Below are 19,526 nucleotides of genomic sequence, written 5' to 3'. Positions count from 1 at the left end.
TACAGCAAAAGCAACACCCTGCTGTCTCTCCCAGTGCTGTGGTGAGAATGACAACAAAATGCCCTCCACCCAGCCACAGTTCACTGCCATAACCCTGGGGTTTCACAGTGAAACTTCTGGTGCTGCTGAGTCCATCTGCCATGTAGGTCCCAGTGCCATAGATCAGAGGTTTGTCTCTTGAGAGGTTTAACTCAAAACTCCTTATCAGAAAACATCACACTTTGCAGATCTTGAAATCCGCACCCTGTTGGCCATAGACCCAAAATTGAACTGAGACAGAGCTGAAGCAAACATCACTTAAACAGGAAAAAAACGTATATTTAAGAATGTCTTTAAACTACCCTCGGACGAGACCTGAAAAATTTGCTAAAGCATCTGATAGATCAGTTAGCTGGTGGAACAAAGCGGGAGTGACTGGCTGGCAAGATTATGTCCAGCATGGAGGACTATGAGATCCCTCCTGGGCTGGAGCAAGTGGTGGCCGCTGACTAACAGAAATGGGGACGCAATGAGCAGCACACAGGAGTGTTCGTGTTTGTACATACCATGGAGTGCAAAAGGCGTGAATGATTCAGAAGGTAGGAATCCACTCTGATTAATTCATTAAAATCCATTTTCACAAGCATTGTCACATTGTACCAGAATGTTCTTCCTGAAGTGTACAAAATAAAACAGCCAAGTCATCTGAGGTCTGATGCTATAGAAAGCGACAGAGCTATAGGAAGGCTCTGAGAAATTGAAGCAAGCTTTAACTTCGAAATTATGAAGGGCCCATGCACAGCCATCAGCAACAGCCTCGTTTGCTGTATGCCGCAGGCAGTGGCGCCAGCGAAGGAGAAGAAGCCAAGGAAGGTCCACTGGACCAACAGCACCCACGCACTGTTCAGTGCTCCCGGGTGCAAGTACTAAAGCTGAATATCCTGGAATTGATCCAAAGCAGATTCCTGTATTTGTTTTATGAAGAGCTATGGTAACAGTTTTCCTGCCGACTCCCACCCTCAGAAGGAAAAACTAAGTGTATTTCTATTAGAAGCAGTCTTGAATTTATCAGTAACATACCCTCTGGCATTGGATCCACACAGCCTGCTCCTTTGGATGAGTTGCAGCATTTTTTGAGCCCTGGACATTCAGTGTCGAACGTGCAAGGATAATCAGATGTTTCCATGTTCTCCATTGGACAAATACCAGGTCTTGAGGCAAATACACTGGATCTATTGAGTGCTAAGTAACAAAAACATTTCTGAGAACAAAAATATAGAAAATTGTTTCCATAAAATTGTGCTATTTAATTTACAACAAACACCTCCTCCTCATTTCAGAAGTGTGTCTGCTCTGAGGTTTTTATAGGGAGAAAATAGCAGCCTAAAATACCATTACTTCATTTCAAGAGTGTAAATGTTCTCAGATTTTTCTCTCGTTCATGACATTTCTGTTACAGAAATTTTGAATTGATAATTTTCCATTAATTATTATGAATGGATGGATGGACGGATGGATGGATGGATGGAGGAAGGGATAGATAGATAGATAGACGCATAGATAGTTAGTTTCAAAATGTGGAGACATTAAAGCACTACAAAACAGAAAATGTGCCTGATGTCAGCTATGACTAATCCAAATAATATGTAATGATCAAAGGAAATAGGTCACGTCTAAGCTAGAAATCGTGAGTTTTCATTTAACCTCTTGTTGCGACAAAGCTAACTTTTAGTTATAGTAATTGAAGATGCTACATGAGACCGGAGACAAAATGCTGTTCTCGGGTTCAGTTAAGTGGGTTACATGGAGGGGCAGGAGAGCAGAACTGAGCCTGTGATCTGCAGCCTGGCAGCAGCCGCTCCTTATCAGCCAGCTAGCCATTGTGGGATGTCGGTAGCCCACACCAGACAGCCCTGCAGAGAGCGGCTAAGGCAGAAGGTTACTGCTTCCCAAGCCAAGGGCAGACAGCGGTCCTGGCTCACTGCCAGCACATACTCTTCTCCAGACGAAAAAAAAAAAGAAAATATTTTTAAGATCTATGAACATTGCTTTCACCCACACTCTCAAACACAGCTCCAAGTAATGCTCAGCTCTGGTCTTCCCAATCAGCCCAAAAGATTTCTCTTTTCCATTAATTTCGTGCCAACAAGGTTTTGATCCTACAAACTCTTGATCCATTATTGGGCAATTAAAGTCATCCACTAGACATGCAGTCATATTTGCATAAAGAAATAGGCTATTGAGATCAACCGTTTTAAGACTATGGTCTGTGTCTTTCGGGGGGCCCAAAGTAGGCTTGTCAAAGGTCTCTGAAAGGTTATTAAGAAAAGTAGGCATAGCTTAATGATGGGGGTCCACACCTCTGCTGAAAAACCTGCCCAAACCCACAAGCTGGAGAACAGGGAAGGCACTGAGTTGAGACCTCTCAGCAGCACACAAGTTACTCGCAGGTGTAATTTCAAAAATTTGCATGGAGAATACATGGGACAGCACTTTCCCACAGTCTTTTGTATCGTATTTGATGCACTGTCTGTGTATCCTTTGTGTGCACACAGTCAACAACCCCATGACTGTGGTCATGTCACATTTAACAGGGCTGTGAGCATCTTTCAAGTAGACTTGGTGTTAGACCCACAAGAGCTCCAGGCAGAAAATTAGGAAACTCTACCCTCGACTGGAAAAGGGCAAGAAAGAAATCCTTTGCCTGCTCCTTCTGGGAGGTTCTCCCATTCTGCCAGCCTCTCTCACCAGAAGCTTGCACAGACACAAGCACCAAGGGATTTCCCTGTGTTGGTATGTCACCAGTCTCCTTACTATTCCAACCAGGTGAATCTTGGTAAGCTTGACACAAGCATCTAGATCCTTCCAGCTTTGCAATTCCAATGCAGTTCAAGCAGGTTTGAGGTTTAAAGCAGCTTTTTCCACTGGAGTCTTTTTTTGGCATGTATTACTGTGGTGTAAAAGATTTAATGAGTCACATGCAATCTCAGAAAACACTATTGAATCCTGGCTGAATGCCACACTAGCCATTTATCTAAAATCAAAAGGTCATCATTTTCGGATCAGCGGAAACAGAGATGGATTCACATCACATTTCTGCCTAATTGTACCAGATGCATTTTGAAAATTCAATTTATGCTCTCCACTTCAATCATCTTGGGGACAGTCACCTACCAAGTAACACTGCCAGCACTGGGGAGCAAGCCAGCCAACTCCTCTGTCAGCTGGATGAAGTATAGGCTTTTCTCCTCCATTATTTGCATAAACCTACAGAAGCAGAAATGCAGCACCCAGTGCTTAGCAACGAAAGCTCAGTTACCAGCCTGCCTGCATTGAGAGCTGTTGGGTCTGCTGTGACTGCAGGATGGGGGATCTCCCGGGAGATAGACGCTGAGGGACACCATTAGCTCAGCCCTAATCCCCTTCCTCTCCCTCCTTCCACCTGGAGGGGCCGGGTTTCATCCAGAGGGTGCGGCAGAGCCAGGAACCAAAACCCTGCATTCATCTCAGGCATCAGAAGGTGGAGACAAATCTATGAGATTACAGAAAGAGCTCATGGCAAAGCCCTTTAGAAAGTCAGACTGGCAGTTTTCATCACAAGACCCTGTTTTCGGGGTCTTTGATCACTGCTAGATTTTACCTGCTCAGATGGGTGTTTTCCATCCTGATTGACTGTCTGGGGGCTAATCAGGATGGAGGGCAGCATTGGGATGTGCTAGTTCAGCCTCTGGCAAATATTGAAGAGTCTTCCTCATGAAAAGCCGTAGCATGCACCAGAACACATTCAGGAGCCTTGGGCTGAAATTCAGTAAGGATGCAGCTGTTGGATGATAGGGGAGCATGGCCTTCAAAGCACAAAAACAGTTCTGTGCATGCTCAGAATAAACTTTATGAAATTTAGCCACTGCTACCTCCGATGGGTTCATCCCACTGGCAGCACTGCTACGTGGCCATGTTCTGCCCCGTCGGCGCTCGCACCGGCAATCGGTGGTGAGCTGGCAAGGACCGATGGTGAGCCTGCAGCTTGGAGGCAACTCTGGGTACCCCCACTCCCTCTGGGGTTAAGGCAGCTGGGAAAGGCATGGGGTGAATAACTGAATGGAGTAGAAAACCTGCAAGGACAGACTACTAAAAAGGCTGGGAGTTTTTGCTGTGGAGAGGAGAAGGCTGAAGGGAATGTGATCAAGGTTTACAATATCCCAGAAGCTGAGGGTAAGGTGAAAAAGGAGCTGGTATTCACCACGAGCCCACAGTAATAAAATGGGTATGTACTTCTTTACCCAAGGGGGAGTGAACTTCTGCAGTTTTTCAGCACAGAAGGGTGCGGAGGCCGACTGCCTCAGTGGGCTCAAAAAGAGAGAAGACAATTCCTGGGCGGGAGGCCCGTAAGCACACACCACGGGGAGCAGGAAGGGACGTAGCCTCTGACACCTGTAATCCTATTTCAGCGGCTGCTGGGGGCACACAAGGCACCCAGACTGCAGGAGTCAGAAACATCTGCTTCTGGGTGAGATACCTCCCTTCCCACTCCAGGGGGATGCTGCAACGCTGCCCGCATGCCCCCAGTGACAGAGCTGTCCCATGGCTTTTTGGTGACAGCCCAAGCAGGGGGAACAACTGTGCTGCAGCTCCCCACTGCTCTGGTCAGACCCAGCAAGCAAATATCTGCACGGAGGCTCTGAAAGGTCCTCGCCCTGCTGAGGAGTTACCTGGGCATCTAAAATGAATGGGTTTTAACTTTACAGTTGTTTTTTGGAAAACCTTAGGAAGTTAAGCGCACAAAGCGTGCTCTGATTGAAGCGTGGCCTTAACATTGCGAATCAAGAGCTCTCAAGTTACAAAACTCCAGGATTAAAATTGTCTGGGCTTTCTTATTTCAACGCACTTTTGTATACGTGTGCTTTAAAAACCAGCCTTCATCACATGTTGACGCACTCTTTTGGTCCCTGGATGGGGATCCAGCAGGGTTAGATGGCAGATAAGGAAGGAATCTCCTACCTGTCACTCTCTGGTTTCATCTTACACAGTAAAGTGGAAGGTGGGCAGCATACCAGCTACCAGGAGAAGTAGCCATGCCACTGATTCAAGTAGCTGGAAACCAGCCTGGAGAATCGGACCCTTCCTGTACCTTAAAAAAAATGCTGCAAGATGCTGGGAAAGTTTCGTACAAGAAATTTGAAACAACCTTTCAGAGCCGCAGGTTTCGCAGGTCCAAAAACCTGACATGCACCCCTGGGACCCACTTAGCAATCAGGGGACTGCTCATAGTCGCCATCGAGGACACGAGGCTCTGTGCTCCAATGACGCAAGTTGTTAAAAGCAGCACTAAGCTCTCTGAAAATCAAAATCAAAATATATTAAAAAAAAAAAAAAGAAATTCAGACCCCACCCTAGGTGTCTGAGAATGGGCACACCAAATGGTTTGATCGCAATCGCTTTGCAGCTCTGTTGCCCAGCTGTGAAAGGCAGAGAACCTCCCTTCCTTCCCACAGGCTTCGTGGAGACAAACTGCTGTCTGTGAGTCGGCCCAGGATTCACCTCAAGAGGTGATAAATAATTCTCTATTCAGAGAGAGGCTCGGCAGAGCACTGCACCACGCACCGAACATGGAGGCCAGGATGGCGTGCTGCTGGGAAGCTCCTTAGAGGGGCTCCATCGTCCCTGAGCACCACAGGGAAACGTGGTCCTCGGGGCAAGGCAGAGCCAGATCAGGTAATTAAAAGAGTTTACTAATACGCATGCATAGGCATAAAGAGAGGAAACAACAATTGGTTTTATTTAATTCTACCTTTAGAATTAATTATGGCACTTCCTAACTTTTAGATACTTAACTTTGCAATTTTTATTTTAAAAAAGTAGTTTGTGTGTGCAATACTACCCTACCAGATTGGCGGGCAACTAGTGAGAACAACTGGCATAACTTGACTAATGATCTAGACGTTTTTTACCCCACAGTAAAGAAATAAGAAAATTAGGACCTGCCTTTTCCCAGGCAGGGGTAAATGTTTCCTTCTCGGAAGAACAGGTGGGGAGTGGCCAGGAGCAGGTTACTGCAAAAGGTCACACAGACCTTTCCACTCCTAGTAGGATGGAGAGCATGCCAGCATGAATAACGTCAAGAAGAAGATAACAGTAGTTGAGCAGCATGCTGCACAGTAATTTCAGCAGTCCCAGTTTCTCTTTTCATCATTTATTTAAGACTGTGTCTAGACAGTGCATTACCATTCACAGAATTTACGACTAACACCCTGAAAAGCAAAGGTACCGGAATAATGTAAACACAGAAATCACCTAGAAGCCATACAAATCTTTTTATGGTTTAAAATATTCCCAAATTAACTTTGACAGGAAAAAGAGTCAAGGTGACCACAGCATTTAAGGGGCAAACCTGCCCAGAGTGCCCATCAATATGTGGCAAGAGCAGAGCGGAAACTCTGCAGCTAAGCTTTATAAGAGATTTACAGATTTGTTAATGTTAGATGAAGTAAACTCATCAACAGCTCTCAAGCCTAAAATATCCCTAGAGATGCTTTTAAAAGGCATAGAATTCTACCGGGAAAAAAATATTTAAACTGTTACCAGTATGCCTTTTTTTCCACCCACAAAGACGGTCTTGATTTTCAGAGGTTCTGAAACACCTTGAAAATCCTGATCACTCATAGAGTTTCTTGTGCAAATAGAGACAACCATAACTAGCTAGTGACTCTTCAACATTTAGTTGAGACAGCTATTTCCTACTACTACAGAATTGAAAAGCACTTTTCTCCAGTTGCTTCTCAGCCTTGTCATTTGATACTTATGTGCACACATGTATGCACACGCGTGTATCTCGAAAAGACCTTACTGAAGTGACTATTCTACACCAATTAGATCTACTGGAGATTTTCCCCAGCATGGAACTGCTGCTTGTAAAATGCATATGATCAACGACGGGTCTGATGCCAGTCTGAGAAGACTGCCTGGACCTCCTGTAACCTCCAGGTTAAATCTGCCCTGGCTGACACTCCACAACAGCCACAGAGCCAAACAATTGCAGGATATAATAAATGAGGGATGATGTATATCTATTTATGCTTTCATTCCTCTTCTCTAACAAATCATTTTAAGAACAAGTAAAAGACAATGACCACTTCTGTGTTCCCATCTTTCTGTTAAAGGAATTTTCCTGCTAGACACAATATTCTACTAGGAACTGTTGAGAAAATAACTTGCAAAATTTGTTTGGAGGTTCATTTTCCAGTGCTCTGAAGCAACTTAGAAGTAGGATGAACACATTGTTCTTTACAGATCCCATGACAAGACATATGGCTCATACCCTCTCATGTCACGTTATATGATCCAATGCAGGAGCAGGTTTGGGGACATTCCCACAGAACTGAGTCACCCAAGTCTTATGACCCAAAGCAAGCGCCTGGGCTGCAATAGGACCTTTCCTTTTTGATCTTTTGTTACAGTGTTGAGGCTATGTAAATTCCGAGGAGGATAACTTGAAAAGGGGAAATGGAGAAAACGCAATGTCATACTGAAAATAGGAGACAAAATTATGCCCTGCAGAACTTTCGTGGATGCTGGAATAGTTCATTGCTGGCCTAGCTAATCCAATATGCCTGTTCAGCTTAAAACCATGTGGCTTTATCCATTAAAAAATAAAATAAAATAAAAATTTTCCTTTTCCCTAAGGAATCCCTTCCACCTATGACTTGACTTCTAAAAATTAGCAATTTCTTGTTAACAGCTCGTAGCCCTGATATGGGAAGGTGAAAAAGCTTCCATCTTGAGTCAAAGATGTTTAAGTCTTCCCAAGAAGAGTCTTGTTAAAACTCAGAAGTTAGATCAGATCCACCAAAAGGTTCACCAGTTTCCAATTCTCCAACATAGCCCTGGGTAGCCAAGGAAGCCCTGAGAAAATGGGCCCTAATGTAGTTTTGGTTGGAAAGCGGTTGGTACCAACTTGTCCTGAGGCCACAGGTTGTTTTAAATGAACACCAAAACTGGGTTTGCACCCTGGGAACTGACCCTGCTTCAAATAAAAGGAGAGGTTATCCCAGTGCATCCAGAATTATTTTTGAGAAGAAAGCTCCTACTGTAAATGCAAGCACGCTCAGAGCACACACAGCACCAGGCACAGCTATGTGAGTTATTGCACTTGGCCACAGACATTGGCCTGAACCAGGACAAGTGATGAGCCCTCGTAGGGATAACAATCAGGTGCCTTCTTCATGCTTATCTGGAACTTTAGTGGATTTGTTACTTAGGGGTGCAAAAGGGCAAGAATCAGGAGCATTAGTCTTTCATGTCCACTCCTTACCTTGTTGGACCAAGCTTACTGTAGATTTTTGCAGACTTGTTGATGTCAGTGAACAGGAAAAAATTGCCCAGAACTTAATTAAGCCTTTACATGTCCCAGTTTAGGTGAATCCTCTTCCATAAGACATTTATTTCTACAATTAATCTGACTAAAACTTACCTAAAGAACAGTAGAGTCCAACTTGTTCGTATCCTTCACAGCAATCTGTAAGAGTGATGGTTTCAGGGACTTCAACAGTACGATACTGCGTTTTATAGTACGTCCGGGGACACACCATCCATGGTATCCATCCTCCACAGGAAGTGCTTTTCTCATAGGACTTTTGGTAGGCAACCATTTTAAACACATTTTTGGTCAGGCTATAGTTGCAGAGATGGTACCCTAGCAAAGAAAGGCCTTTTTCTAGGGAGAAAAAATAAAAAAATAACACAACCAAACAGGAAAGAAAGGGATCAGCACTAACTTGTCACCCCAGAGCATAAGTTCCCTGCAGTATCCAGTTTAAAATAGCATTATGAGAAAGCAGTGACAGAACCAACTCAGATGAATGATTTCCAGGAAGGCTGATGTTAAGAAGAACAACACTTCAGAAAATGGACAGAAGAAAGAATTAGTAGTGACTGCTTGTCATATGCATCACTTCAGTCATAAAAGGATGCAGATTGGCAGAAAATTCAAAGAGCTCTCAGCGCCTTCGGGTGCAAAGCAGATAAAAGGCAATTTAACTCAAGTAAGTATAAAAGAAATTAATATATGTTAATAGAAATTAACAGGAGAGCAAAATAGGCACTTCCAGGGCAGAGTAATCCAAGTACTTTAGATGTCCGCTCCAGGCTTATGCTGCCAAATTGTTCGTTTTTCTCCGCTGACTATAAAGGGAATGAAGGGCGAGGAACTTATGGGCAGATGAGTCACAGTAGATGTCTGGAATAAGACATCCTTCAGACATCACCCCAGGCTAAAACTGGGTACTCATGCATCATTGGGAAGGACTTTCAGGTATCTGACACAAAAGGTATTCCTTTCCTGGAGCTCCTACGTTGCCTATCTGCATTTGTAGCAGACCGTATTAGACCAGGCCCTTTGAGAGCTGCTGTAGTTCAGTTGATTTCAGTATAAATGAAGTCAGTAATAAGTTCATTAACTACATAATTTCATGCAGGTTTGGGAATGGGACTCTGTTTCTGGAGTTCTGAAACCAGTCATGATGAGGAGCAAACTTGTTACATGCTTTACTTGAAACTGAAATGAGCAGGGAAAAAAAAAAAAAAAAAAAACAACCACCACAAACCCAACAACAACAGCAACAAAAACAGATGGAGTTTAAGAATTAGCAGCAAGCAATCATGTCACAGACATCAGGCTGTCTCCTAATGAGATGTCATAGAAGCCAGAGGGGCTGAGTCACCCTGTGTCCCATTTGGGAAATAGATGGGATAGAATTAAAATGCCTCTATCATCCTTTAGACAAAGCAAAAGAAACTTCAATAAGGATAAATACAAATTAGCTGCAGGGATTCAAGTATGGCAGGATTGTTATTTCTGAGAGCTCTAAGGGGATCGGGGCCATTCAACAGCCGGACTGGAGCTAACATAGTATACACAACAAGTACACAATAAAAATATTTACAGCTTATCTTATTCGTACAGTTTATCTCCTGCATGAAAAGATGAAACATGTAAAAACAAGAAAAAAAAAGTCAGGTTCTTAGGAATTATATGCTTTTATCATGTTTAGCTTTCCAGCTAAACAAAAGATGTATGTGCAACTTGAACAGGACTGGCAAAAGAGCTTTGAACAGGATGATTCATTTGTAGTGCAAGGAGACAGTCCAGAAGAACGCATGGGATAGACACCATATGCCACAATACGTTCCTCAAGCTGGCCCAACCAAATCACCCAGAAGGTCCTCCTTCAACCCTAATCCTAGGAACTGCTCAAATAAGAACAGCCTGAAAGACATCCCCTGCCTTAGATATTCAAAAGGCCATGAAGAAAAATGGGTTTGCTTGGTGCAGATCCCAAATGGAGGAACAGGCACCTCCCTGCAGACAAGGGCACAGTGGAAGAGCAGAATAAAGGAGAAGGTAGCTGGGACTGACCATGAACCAGCCTCAACTATAAACAACTTGTGTCTGACCAGACCCAGGGAGAGCATCAGGCCCTGGGAGTCCAGCCCTGCTCTGTCTAACCCATGTGTGCCTTCATCCTGCAGCAAAAGGCAGAGTTTGATGCCGGGGCGTGCTACAGAGGGTGTGTGAGAAAGCAAGAGACCTCCCAGCAGGCTCCAGGGAGCCCTGTGCTGCTGCTTAGAGCAGGTCAGCAGGAAAACATCAAGAATAAAGGCATATCTGGAAATCCCACTCCCTGCTTTCTCCTCTTCCCCAGCCTCAAGCAGGGTACCTCTGTGTTCAGTCCCTGAAGACAGAGACAGCAGCTGAACGGCCTTCACATCCCTAAAAAGCACCAAAGTTGTTCTTTGTCCTTAAGAAGAGAGTGAAAGGAGATGGTCATGAGGAACAGGAAGACACCAGCCTGTCTCAAGCTGAGGGGCTGAAACCCACACCCTGCCTGACCCAGGAGAGGACCCCAATGGCCAGGATGGAGGTCTGACCAGGGCCAGGAAAGCCTGTACCCAGCTGTGGTAGGTAGGTGGCTGCGCAGGAGGGAACTGAAGGTGAAGTGAGCCAGAGAAAGGAAGGTGGCCTTCCTCCCCTGGTTAACTTCAGGACATCCCCCTGGGAGAGGGGAAAAGAAAACAAATGTGGGTTATGAAGCAGAAATCAGAGATCGAGGGCTGCTTTTTATCCAGTGCATTTGATCGATTACCACTTGTGCCTTACAAGAAACAGGCAGCTGTCATTGCATTTTGTAAAGCATTCCCTTGCCACATGTTAACAGTGCTCCAAGAATGCCAACCCTAGAAAATGTTTCTAGACATGTAGGCATGGGGGACAAAAAAAATCTTGTTTTAGCTTGTTTTTTTTTTTACCCTTTAGTTTGGGACCTGAATGGCTAAATACCCAAAGTGGAATGGAAAGAGTATCTAAGTAATTTTGGATCTAGCCTCTATCTGGAGAAAGTGCACCAACATCTGTTGGTGATCAGGGAAAGTGTGAGGAGCAGGACAAATTTTGGAAACGAGAAAAAGAAACTATTGTATTAAGGAATCATCCTGTTACAGTATAAAATTATGTTAGAGTGGGTAGCGCAGGTAAGGAAGAAAAGTTCAGCCTGGCTCCTCATCACTACGATCCCTCCATTTCTCCAGAGCTCACGTATTAGCATGGCTAGAGGAAAACAGGCATGGGAAGAGAACAAACAAGTACAGAGAGTACTGAAGATTCGTGATGTCCGTGCAGAGCTGCAGCTGCAGCAAGGACATAGCACTGGAAAGCTAAAAATTCCAGAGTCAGCTGAGCTGGCTTAGGCTCTGCAGCAATGTGCAACATAAATACAGGTATGAAACCGAGAATAAAATGGTATAGAATTAGATACAGTTTATAATTAGAAGCTACAGCTGTCAGAGCAGATATGAAATCACATTTCATACTTAAACATTGATACTAGGTATAGAATGAGGCTCCCAAAACCAAAAGAGAAGATTTGAGATATGGCTATGGTGGTACAAAAAGATACCCTCACTTTAAGAGGTTAGCCTGAAGGTGACAGGGAAAGGTGCAGCACTGCCAACCTTGCCATCATCCGTCATTCTATCCAGTTTAAAACAAGCTTTGACACTCACAGCATTCAATTATTTGCTGACAGCAGTTTCCTGCTGAGCGATGTGGCTTAGATCAATTTGGGCTCTTTAGTAAATTGGCTTTCTGTTCTCATTACCCCCATCTATGGGATTATGACACTATCAAATGGAATTAAAATGCACGGGCTGTTGTTTCCAGCAACACAAAGCTGAAGTCAATCGCAAAGCAGGAGAAGGCAGTCATTCACCTGACATTAGTAGGGCTACGTTATACCTAGCTTCTCTGGACTTTTGGCTTTTATCTTAGTAACCACCAGCTTTCAGCACTGTCAGGGAAAGTATACATTTTATTCTGTTAAGCAAGAGCAGAAACAATTAAAGCAAATGTGTTATTAATAGAAAACAAATACTGAGAGCAAGAGCTGAAAGGGAACCCTGCATTAGGAGCAGGCTGCTTAGAATTCAAGGTCAAACCAGATCAGATCTGAGAGCATGATTTAAAAATCAGCAATAAAAAAAAATCTTGATCGCATTCATACCACAGACTTCCCTGCAATACTGGAAACTTCACTGCTCAAGTGCCAGAAATGCCACTGTGAGCTGCGATCAAGGTCTTTTTTCTTGCTGGAGAACAGCAGGAGCTAAAGACAAGCCCCTTTCTTGTCTTGACATAACCTTAAAAATAATCTGTTGGAACAGGTTCACAGAGGGCAGATTCAAACTCAGCTTTAAAATGCAAAGGCTCCAAAACATGAAGAAAAGTAGATTAAGGGCTTAATTTTTTCTGGGTATTCCAAATCCTTTTTAAAGTCAACACCATTGACTTTAAATGGTACTAGAATGGGTGTTCTGCTGATCTCCAGTCTGTAGCAGCTTCTTTTTTAAAGACGACTTTGACAGAATAACTGGAAAGTCTGCAAGGCTTTAAAAAATATGGTTTGTATTTTAACTGAGACTTGCAAAACCACTTAAGTAAAAAAATGCAACAAAAAGCAGCCAAAAATCACGATCTTTTCTCATCTAAATAAATCAAACCAGAAATTAAGAGCAAATTAGGATTTAATTTTGCAGTTACAATCTAGCAATTGGGTTAGGATTTTCCAAATTACAGCCCATACCATAGATGGAAGCTAAACATGTCATCTACAGCCTCATTTAATGCATCTCTAGGAATTTGCCAGGTACATTACTACATAATTTCCTCCAGAAGTTTATTTTAAAGAAAATTTTCAGAAAAATTTGCACATTACTGAACACAAAGCAGGAATACTACTCATTCTTTCTGGCACAAACGAAATGACAGGCCTTATGCCTTGGGATGAAGAGCTGGGGACAAAGGTTGTATTTTGGCTTGGTTAGATTTTCTTTGTTTAATTATCAACAGAGGATTTTTAAATGTTTGCTGAGACATTGCCAGTTCTCTGGAGAGTGGCCACCTTGGCCGGTTTATTTCAAATAAAAAGATATCCCACATCCAAACTAAGCTGTCCTACACAACAGTCATGGTTCTCCGACCGGGTTTGCATCACTCACCTGTAATTTCATTTCCCCTTCCCTGCCGTGTGGCTGCCCAGAGGATGAGAACAGAAATAAGAGTGACCCTGGCCATTGTATCGCCCATCCTGGATAAGCCCTTCATGACGCTTCGTTTCCAAGGCGGTAGAGCTTTTGGATTAGGGGAAAAGGCGCTCTGTTTTTTTACCTTTTGCAAGTGGGTGATAACTACTGGCAACAGAAACAAAGAGGCTCTGGTGGGAATTTTGCCGGTTCTCTCTCCTTGGTGCTCTCCCTGGGGAACCTGCCTCTTCTACCTGCTCAGCTTGACTCCCCACCCCCCTGCCTGACTTTGAGAAAAAGGCGTTCCAAAATTTAGTCCACGTTTATCCTTCTGAGCGCTTATTCCCTCTCACACCTTGAACACCTGACAGCTAGGAGCCAGATCTACATACCTCAAATGTCAGGTATATGCATCTTGAATTTAATTTCTGTCCACACATCAAGCAATACCACTTTCTAGGTCTTCAGTTGTATACTTTGAAAACAAACTAAGAGTAAAAGCAAATGCCTATGTCAATGGCTTTTCCTGAATTTAAGCTGTTTCACTAGCTGCTCTCACTGTGCTTCTCATTTCATTTCAATTTCAGCATAGAATCATAGAATCATAGAATGGCTAGAGTTGGAAAGGACCTTAAAGATCATCTAGTTCCAACCCCCCTGCCATGGGCAGGGACACCTCTCACTAGAGCAGGTTGCTCAAAGCCCCATCCAGCCTGGCCTTGAACACTTCCAGGGATGGGGCATCCACAACTTCCCTGGGCAACCTGTTCCAGTGCCTCACCACCCTCACTGTAAAGAATTTCTTCCTTATATCTAATCTAAATCTCTTCTCTTCCAATTTAAAACCATTGCCCCTTGTCCTATGCATCACATAAAGCAGAGCAATGCTAGGCAAACAAGAACCTTATTAGGCAAGGCATGAATCAGGAGATTTGAGAACCAAAATCCCTTTCTTTTATTGTGTAAATCAGGAACACGTTTTCCCAAGATAGATGAGCCTGCAGCTTTACAATGCAGGACAGTAACTTCAGTGCAACATCACTTGGTTTATGAAAAAAAAAAAAGGAGTAAACGCAATACGATATTTTATGAGGAGCTGACACTGAACTATGGAAAATCACAGGTACAGTTCTTGGAGCCGAGGCAATATGTTCAGAACAGCACTTAAATACATATTACAGTATTATAGAAAATTTCATGTGGATGAAAGAGCCAGATGCCCAAACTCTCTCGTTTGGGTATGTTCAGAATATCAGTAATATCACTTCGGTAAAACACTGTCAGGCAATCACCCTGTTAGCACTCACAAGGTAGGAGAGCTGGGGCCCTGGAGAGCAGGGCCAACAGGGGAGATGCTGGACGGTTCAGGTCCTCCGGCAGGGCTCCGTATAGTGTTGAGACACTTGTGAGCTGTTCTTCTGGCTTGGAAGATAAAATATCAAGCTCATCGGGGAAAAAAACTCAACAAAACAACAACAAAACCAACCAACCAACCAAACAAACAAACAAAAAAAAGGAAAATTAAGGCTTGCCCAAACTTCAGTTGAAAAATGTTTTTGGAGAAAATGGGTAGAAGAGAACATTTCAACCACAAAACCAAAAAAAGAAAACCAAAATATTTTTTGGTTTGGAAACATTGCTGCTATGCCTAAGGAAAATGTGTACCTTAACACCCCTCTGCATGCAACAGGATGTGGGATCAGGCTGTATCCCCCAGGTGCACCATCTACATCTCCTGTCAGCACAGGGAGGCAACAGGGAGACCCTGGCTGTAGGCTGCACAGAGGATGCAATCTGACTCAAACCACCACAAATAAGAAAAAGAGGACTTGAGTATGTGAACTTTAATTTTCAAATAGAAATATTTCTTCACGGTCTTTTACATTTGTACTGTTTTTAACAAACTATCCAAATTTTCTAGAAAAAAAAAAGGTCCTGCCTGAAATTTTTTCAGCTAACACTAACAAAAAAAATCTATAGGCCTTAGAAATGATTTGGCATCTTATGCAAGAAGTGTATGTCCTGGCAAAATTCAAATATAGGTAATTCCAGACTGGCATCTGAATTGGATTGCATCTGGGGTCTCCCACTTACAATCCTAAATTGCTGGATAGGTTTGCCATGTGTCTTAAACAGTTGCTGCTTTCCAGAGTTAGCTATAAAACGTCATCATCTTCACCGCTGAGGACTTCTATGACTGAAGTATGATCCTCCAAATTGCAGTAAAGAACTAACATCCCCATTCTAAAAGACTCAAGTATACTTGCTCATCTTTAGGACTATTAAAAAACATGGATACAACTTTGCATATTTACAGCTCAGTCTTATGGCTGGCAGCCGTAACAGGCTTGTGTTCAGGGTGAGGCAAGTAACAGTGAGTTGCAACTTGACTGCAGCAGTGAATGAAACCGTTCCTAAATACAGAATATGCAGAACTTCCTTTTCAAACAAAACTGTATGTAAAGTCAGTGGCTGTTTAATCTAAACAAGAAATGCATACAGAAGTCATGTGTTTTTCGGGATTTACCTTGTAATTTGCAAATTCTTCGAGGTTCTGATTCTCATCTGCATTATTTCTTCTGTTACAATCATTGAGGCACACAACAACTTACTTGCAGATACTGGAAGAGACCACTCAGGCAGTTAAGCATGCATCCTATGTCCTGTACAACCATTTTCACATCTTCCAGACATATTCCTGCACTGCATTAACTGCAATAAGTTTAAGATGATGCTCCTCGTCCCAGGCAGTAGCGTGTGCTCTTCATATCACTACAGTTGCTGGAAGGAGTTGCACTTACTCAGCACTAAGTCAATAGAGAGTCTCCTGCAGGGAAGTTAGATGGATTCATTGATCATTTTGGAAAACTGTCCACCTGTACATGCACGGCTGATTTCATGTAAATTTATTTTTAGTAACCATTGGTGTATTTCAGTGATAATTTTTTTGTCTTTTTTCCCTTATTCCTTTCAACTACATGTTATCTTAGGACCCTAGTAGAAAATTTGCTCACTCTTGCTTTGGTGCTGAGGAAGGTCAATGGAGAGAGGATCAGAGAAGGAGATATTTAGTGGAATAAAAGCCCTGGCTGTGTGGTGCTGGTAGTGAGCTGGACTCCACTCTGGAAGGAGCTCATCACAGTCCTCCTGGCCCAGTCATCTGGAGCTGATCAGTTCTCCTGGCTCTGTTGTTTAGATTTTCTGCAGCTGCATTTGTAATGTCAGAATTGATCTAAAGTATGCAATTTATACAAAGAAGCGCGGTGCCAATAAAAGCCATGTCAAAATCCATTCACGGATAATTTTATAAGATTAAGAAGCAGACTTTAAGGGATGGGATTTGAGTCCTCTCCTAGACTGTACTGTTAGTAATTGTAATATTGTGGCTGACAGCCCGCTTTCTCATCATACTTTTTAGGCATTTATTTCTTTTGATTTAATTAGTCACTTAGAAGATCCTGATCTTCTTTAGGCTAGGAGTTTGACACAGAAAAGTCAAGTTGCTGGAACATTTCTTTTTGCTTTGCATTATTTTGTCTATGAAGTAATCATTACTTCAGATGCCCAGAATGGTCATGACGTTTCAAGACAGATGGGTTTGCCTGCAGGAAACAGGACTATGCATTCGGGCTCCATGGGAATCTAACAAAAGCTGTTCTGTGCTCCAGAAGCCAGCACGCCTTCCCATAGATGTATAAGACCTAAAGCTTGAGAACCATTAAATCATTTAACCTGACCTCTCAAAATCAGCTGTCAGTAAATTTCTCCCAGATACCTCTTCCAGACTCCAACCATTTCAATCTGATTAGAGCCTGTCAGGCTGAGAAAGCCCAGACTATGGCCATAGCAGACTGTGGGAATGGATGGAGGTGCCACCACTCCTGAGGATCTCACAGTGGAAATAAACTGATCCGGGTCAGGAATGCAAAGGCAAAAAAATGCTGCTAGCTTCCAATGAAGATGATAAGAAGTTCCGATGAGACTTGATTTCCATCTGATTTCTGCCCCACAATTGTGTTCCCTGGTGCCCGTGACTCCCAGTGAGACAAACTCACCATCAGGGCTGACTTAAACAGTGCCCTTGCTGTAACATTTCAGATGTCTGGTAAGGGTTGAGCTCAAACCACAGTCTTTCCCTTAGTGGGGCATTGCTAAGGTTTCTTTCCTCTTCTCCACACCTGATCACCTGATCTTTGGGAAGCCTGCAGGAACTTAATTGCCTTTGAGCCTGCAGCCGATCTGTCAAAACTGGCTTAAATTGGTCATCAAGGCCAAAAGGTGTTAGAAGAGAGGAACAGGCTGACTAAGCCAGAAGTAACGTTTTTGCAGCTAAAGACAAAACAAAATAAATCACTCCTGCCATCAGGATACAAACTTATTCCAGCTCCTGAAAATCAATACGTATAATGGACACCTTAATGCCTACTTCCTACACAGGATGGAACTTCTCATAAACTTTAACTACTCACCTTTGCGTTAAAACTCTGGTTCATGATTTCATGGACTTGAATTCCCTGCCCCTGCCACGCACCTTTTGCAGCCATGAGCAAGTCACGCAGGTTAAATTTGCCACTGCAGCGAAGTCAGGGGGGTGGTGGGGTAGAAAGCCCAGTATTTCAGACCTTGTGAAAGCCATGGCTACCATACTAGTAAACATGCTTTTCCTTATGTTACCTGAGGAAAAAAAAATAGAATAGACAAAACACTGTTTTGCCAGCATATGCTAGGCCTATGTTAGGATGGACAACAGCTAAACTGGCAATTTTTTGAAGGGTTCCTTGTTTTCCTAAGCTTCAGATGCATATCCAAGAAGTAGAATAGTAACACTTGCTTATTTCACTGATGTGTTTCAGAGAAAAAAGCATTAAAAATGAAGGGACATGCACAAATGACAGTAAAAAAACCATTCCCTTAAAGCTCTAAGAGTTAATTAGCTCAACTGTGCAGGCAGAACAGTTCCTGACTCTATTCAGTGATTTGTTTTGTCTCATAGACAAACTGTTCCTCAGGAAAATCTTCGGGTTTTGTTTTTTCCCTGAACACGCACAAACTGTCTTAAAGTGACTCATGAGGAAAAAGTTCTTATTGGTAACAGGAGGAAAAAATATGAGTCAGGCGGAGGTCATGCTGAACCTCTGCCTGGCCTTGCTCCTCCGAGTGCTGCTTGTGCAATCTCAACACAGAGAAGCTCTTGTTTGCCCCAGTGCTTTGATGGCATAGTCCAATTCCTAAAGCTGAGTTTGGTACCAGCCGAGACTGTTGATCATACCTCATATATGATTTAGCAGTGCTGCAGAGAACTAAGCCCCATCTAAGTCATTTCGTAGTATGCTTCTTGTTTATAACTCTAAAAAAACCAAGCATTTTTGAAAGAAAGCAGTCTGGGCGGTGGGTGTTGCCCTTTGCTATGAAGACTTACTTGGAAAAAAAGTCTCCCACTAAGCATCGCCCCATGGGGTACAAGGGCCAAGTCCACCTGAAGGTCCTGTTCAGCAAAGAGTATCATGCCTGGCCTGTATCAACACTTGGTGATGGGACTGGAGCCCCTCTTCGCTCTGTCTCACAGGCTGGACCCTGCAGCAAAAGGCCACCAACTCCCATCTCACATTTCCTTGCTGACCCAATGCCATGGGGCTCAAGAACAGCAACATCTTGCAAACACCAGTGACCAGCCCAGAGATGGGGCCAGGCTTCACTGATTTGTGCCAGTGCCACTGTCTGTAACCCATTTTTGACTGAAGGGACCTGCTGCTTGTCTTAGAAGAAGGATGACTTCCCATCTCTTTCCCCTCCTAAACCCATCCAATGTACAGCCAGGATAAGGATGGGAAGGACAGAGGACTGTGCATACAACTGCCATTTCCCCTCATGAATCCATCTCTTGCACGCACATGCAAAACCTGCCTCTGTTAAGCAGATTTGAAGCACAAAATAAACCAACCAAAATATATAATCTGCTTTTCACTGTTAGTCAGCGG

At 43.3% G+C, this 19,526-nt stretch overlaps 1 protein-coding gene across 1 annotated transcript in view; it reads right to left on the bottom strand.

Annotated features, from left to right (window-relative positions):
* UMODL1 (uromodulin like 1) overlaps nt 1-13,600 on the bottom strand; it is a 53,003-nt gene extending 39,403 nt beyond the window's left edge. Inside the window, exons 1-4 of the mRNA XM_074154101.1 lie at nt 13,525-13,600; nt 8,447-8,689; nt 1,060-1,221; nt 546-652 (exon numbers count right to left, since the gene is read on the bottom strand). Coding sequence (XP_074010202.1) covers nt 546-652; nt 1,060-1,221; nt 8,447-8,689; nt 13,525-13,600 — 588 coding nt within the window. The remainder of the gene's footprint in view (nt 1-545; nt 653-1,059; nt 1,222-8,446; nt 8,690-13,524) is intronic.
* Nucleotides 13,601-19,526: the final 5,926 nt, after the last annotated feature.

Source organism: Numenius arquata, chromosome 1, assembly GCF_964106895.1.
Source record: "Numenius arquata chromosome 1, bNumArq3.hap1.1, whole genome shotgun sequence".
NCBI classification, from domain to species: domain Eukaryota; kingdom Metazoa; phylum Chordata; class Aves; order Charadriiformes; family Scolopacidae; genus Numenius; species Numenius arquata.
Note: the sequence above shows the minus strand (reverse complement) of the source record. Positions and strands in the feature narration are given on the sequence as shown.